This window comes from Anoplophora glabripennis, unplaced genomic scaffold (assembly GCF_000390285.2).
Source record: "Anoplophora glabripennis isolate ALB-LARVAE unplaced genomic scaffold, Agla_2.0 scaffold4685, whole genome shotgun sequence".
Taxonomy (NCBI): Eukaryota; Metazoa; Arthropoda; class Insecta; order Coleoptera; family Cerambycidae; genus Anoplophora; species Anoplophora glabripennis.
Genome location: NW_019420770.1, coordinates 1052 through 5776, shown reverse-complemented (window position 1 = coordinate 5776; position 4725 = coordinate 1052). Strand labels below are relative to the sequence as shown.

Sequence of the window (4725 nt, the reverse complement as noted above, 5' to 3'; positions counted from 1 at the left end):
TTGGCTGATTTTTTTCTTGTAATTCTGTCTCAACAAATATCGTACGGACTGTACAGTGCTTCCCAATATCGCCGTCACTGGTTGACAATTCATTGCGGTGCGTCGATATGGCCACCTACTTAAATTAATAAAAAAAACATATACAGCGTGTCCCACTAGTGCGGGAAAGCCCAATATCTATGTTAAAATGAGGAATATATGAATTTTTCTTTTTACTGTGTTGCCACATTTCTCGGAATGTACAAATTAAAAATATATTCAACTATACAGGGTGTTCCACTTTTCCTGGCCAGACATCAACTTTGGTTTTTTTAAATGGAAACACATTTTTTATATTTTTTTCGGATTCTACATAAAAAATAAAGGGTATTTTATGTAGAATAGTTCTATTCAAATATTCACAGTTTTTGAGATATCTCGCTTGAAAGGTTTTTCTAGTCGACATTGGCTGCTTACATTTTCTGATACTGACAGGTTATACTACTAGCTACTAAGCCCATTTTTTTATCAGATGTTTAGTAAGGATGACTGTTCCGAATCATGCTCCAAAAACTGGCCTGCGTTATACAGGTTGACCAAAATATCATGTCAAAATTGCCAATTGAAAAATCTCGAATTTTTTAAATGCCACACCCTGTATATTTTCATACCATGAGATGCAGAATTAAATTCTCTACAACTTTGCTATACCCGCTCCTATACCAAAATTCATTAGTTTTTCATGAAATCTCATTTCTATGAAAAAATGTGAAGTTTACAAATAGCTTATATGTAAAATAACGTAGTAGGCTCCTGTCAAAGGATAATCTGGAAAATTTTCGATTCACATAAGGTTTTATTGAAAAGCGACAGTAATAATAGTGAAATGAATTACTCTAAAGAAGAATGAGTATAAATAATAGAATAATTAGTAAAACTCATGGTAACTGTTTATTGACAAGTATTTACCATTTTAATAATCCAGATTTACAAAGATATCCTCGTATAAAGTGTTTTGTAAAACTGAAGGAGATGTTTGAAAGAACAACAAATGGAAATTATGAGAAAACAACAAGAACACACGCATGCATTATCCAAAACAGTAAATTAACATCGTGCATTTCTAACAAAAGTAATAAAGACCTAGTTAAATTAGTAATTAACAGGTANTCGAGATCTGCTCAAAGAATCCTTTGGCTTGTTCCAAATGTTGTTCCGCGTGCCAATCGTGCCAATCAGCAATTACGTAGATGTCATTCTGGATAGCTGCCTCGATAACGGTTTCCACCATTTGCATTTGGGTAGTTGGGTCGGTCAAGTAGCCATCATACTCAACGGCCATAGCAGCACGGACGATATTTGAGTGGCAGTAGTTGTGGACCGAGTCGATGGTGGGTTTAGTCCAGTATTTAGGCATCCATACGCTCCAGAATAGGGACATACCTTTCAACTGTAGGGCTTCACCATTTTGGTTGACCAATTGGGTACCCTTTACGGACAGTTTACCGTGCTTGCTTACGGTTTCCTGAGCGGCATCCTTCGATGAGCTCTGGTTGATCAAGGTGCCCAGTACAACTAAACAAAACAGCAGAAGTGACTTCATCTTGAAATGTTTTCAGAATACGTTAGAAAACACTGAATAAATAAGTAGTAAATCGTGGTTTAAATATTAGCCCTCTTATCTCGCTAAGACTTATCTCGAAAAATATAACTACACTTCAGTCTGATAAAGTGAAAATTCCCCAAACATTTTAAGCGCTTATCAGGTACATCAAAAGTTATTTCTAAACTATTTTTGACATAAGAGCGTATTTACCCAATAAACAAACTCCAATTGGGTACGCCTCTTGACATTTTGATTGACGTGTCACGAGCTAACTAAACTCTAGGATTGCGGAATCACGTAAACATTTTTTATTTCTCTGCACTCGGTGAATGCTAGGATACAGATGATTTAGATACATAATGGACTTTATTCACTAGTGTGCTAATTAGTAAATAATGAAGTCATTACACATCATTAGAGAAGTCTTCGATATGTTTTTGCATTTAATACTTTATCTAATCAACATTACATTTCATATTCCTACTAGGGAAAACCAATAAAAGGTTGAGTTGTTAAGATGTCAAAATTATAGTATTAAAGGGACTTATACGATCCGTGATATTAATCTTGCAATAGACTCTTTTGGTGTGACGTCACATATTTAGGCATCCTACAACAAATTGTCATAGTCGAAATTGTATAGACCGAATCTGACCCTTACATAGATAGGTACTACAAAAATGAACAACTTCAAATTAATTTATTTTTACAAGGATTTGGAAGTATTTAAGAACAACCAATACGTGTTTCGTAAAATAGATACACTAATATCCTTAAAACTTACAAAAGCGATATAAAAGAGTACTCCTAAATTTAAATAAAGTAAAAATTTAACATTAGCCATGTTATTCCTACTGCACATGCTCAGAAAGAATAGCCTCATACGCATGTGAGATCTTGTTGATATATCATCGCTGTCACCATTAGTGTATTTCTCTTCTTTTGTTTAACATTGGTATTTTCTAGTTCTACTAAGTATTTTTATTGTTTTTCTTGGTGCTGTACTGTAATGTGTTTAAAACTTACAACAAATGATACAAAATAATATTCCTAAATTTAAATAAAAGTTTAACATTAGCCGTGTTATTCTTAATGCGCATGCTCGGGAAGAATAACCTCATACGCAGGTGGGATCTTGTTGATATGTAATCGCTATTTAATCTTGGCATTTTCTAGTTCTATTAAATATTTTTATTGTTTTTCTTGGTGCTGTGCTGTGTCGAGTGTTCAATTGGTTTATTATAGATGTACTCTTAACTATAATCAAGCTCTTCTTGAATTACATCCTATTGCGAGGCTACTTGGCTCACATGAAATTATTTTTAATGCACATGCTCAGTATCATTTTAATTTATTAATTACTGTAAAAGTCAATATTGTTCTATAAAAAATATATAAATTCTATAATTCTGTTAGTTTATCACTTGAGGTGATAAAGTATCTTCTTAAATATTTCTAATATTGCCAGAATATCGCGATATTTAAGGTCGTGACAAAGACGACATTTTTATGGCATTTTTTGGCGTATGTGACGTCACTACTAAAAAGGTCTTTAACTTTACATAATTACGGCGCCAGTTTGTTTCTAGGCTAAACATCTTTCCTGATATTTGTATATTTGTTATATATTTGTCCACCCTGTAACATGCCAATGAAGCTACTTTGGACTAGGTATGTTTGGCTCAATTAGCATATTTTGGCCTCAAATTGTCTGGTAAAATTTGTGGTGATTCATTTAATCACATCCGATGTAGCAAAGATAATGTTACTGGTTCTACCTTTTGCCAAATTTCCCGAAGAGATTAGCAGGTTTTTCCATATTGCAACAGTAAAACCCCATGTAAAGAAACTTTGCTTCTATCGGCTAATAATAAGGTGTTAGTATGGTATACTATTGATATAATATGGATTTTATGAAATTGATTGTAGATCCTTTAGACCAGGGCGAGTAATCTTATACATATAAAAAATTTGTTGGTGCCAAATTTGGACAGTGATCATTCCATTTTTCTTTTTGTCCTATTCGCCTTTGCCTATTAAAGTAATTTATGGACAATCTTGCTGAAACCGTGGGTAATATGTGGCATTATTTTCAGAAAAACGTCTCCTTTTTTACTACTGACCTATAATTTTATACAAATTGAGTACAAGTTGATTCTACGTTGAAAAATTTTGTCAAACAATTATTCATCTATTCCATGCTTGATGATGTTGTACCTAAGTGGCCATTACTCGCAGTCGTTAAATGGATTGCCCATATATCACGGAAAAAACTATGTACGGACTTAAGTGGAAAAGAAAATTTTGGCCAGCTGTAGACGAAACTGCAGATGGGAAAATAACAAAATTTACCTAGTGCGACTTGATACATTCATACATGTACATACGCCGGAATATTACCCAACTGAATACAAAAACTACATCATATAATAATAATATCTAGTACAGCAGCTGTATGAGTCTAGTTCTCATATGCATTTGACTTTGAACATGTCTTTTACACTGATATGATTTCCTTGCCCCACAAAATCATTTCAGATACACGATATTTTATTAGTTGCAAGACAAACTAAATAAAAAAAACTTTAATAAATATATTAACCCTATATTTACATTTCTTTAGATGTACCGATCCGTTTTAATACGTGATATGAACTGACGATCGAAACAAGTCACATTTTACGATGCGAACTCCGGAACACCCATTACGTCGCCGTTTTACTTACGCACCGAAATGTCAAACTGAAATACAAGATAAATCCGTACTGATTAAATTCGTCTGATTTGTCCGACGGTGTATATTTAGAGCGATTTTGAAAAATATATTTGATATTTATATCGTGTATTTTAAAATACAGGATTTGTGTCTAAAAATACTATTTTTTCACTTGACTTCAATTGTCAATTTTTCCTAATCCAACAATATCCAACCAACTTGACTTTGCTCGAGTTTTGCAAAAAATATACCGAAAAATACGGAAAACACAGTAATTTAAGATAGAAGGATATTATTATCATGTTCAAACTAAATAAATATGAAGTTATATTACTGTTTAAATTTCTTATTACTCACAATTCTTTACCAACTATTTGTTAAACGTTTACTATTTTCGAGTCTGGAATTATATGCCTAAACTTCA

The 4725-nt window shown here is 32.9% G+C and overlaps 1 protein-coding gene across 1 annotated transcript; it reads right to left on the bottom strand.

The window, feature by feature from the left end:
* Positions 1 to 1138: 1138 nt before the first annotated feature.
* LOC111692903 (endoglucanase-like) lies at positions 1139 to 1582 on the bottom strand. Its single transcript, XM_023457032.1, has one exon. The coding sequence runs from the start codon at positions 1580 to 1582 to the stop codon at positions 1139 to 1141; it is 444 nt and encodes a 147-aa protein (XP_023312800.1).
* Positions 1583 to 4725: the final 3143 nt, after the last annotated feature.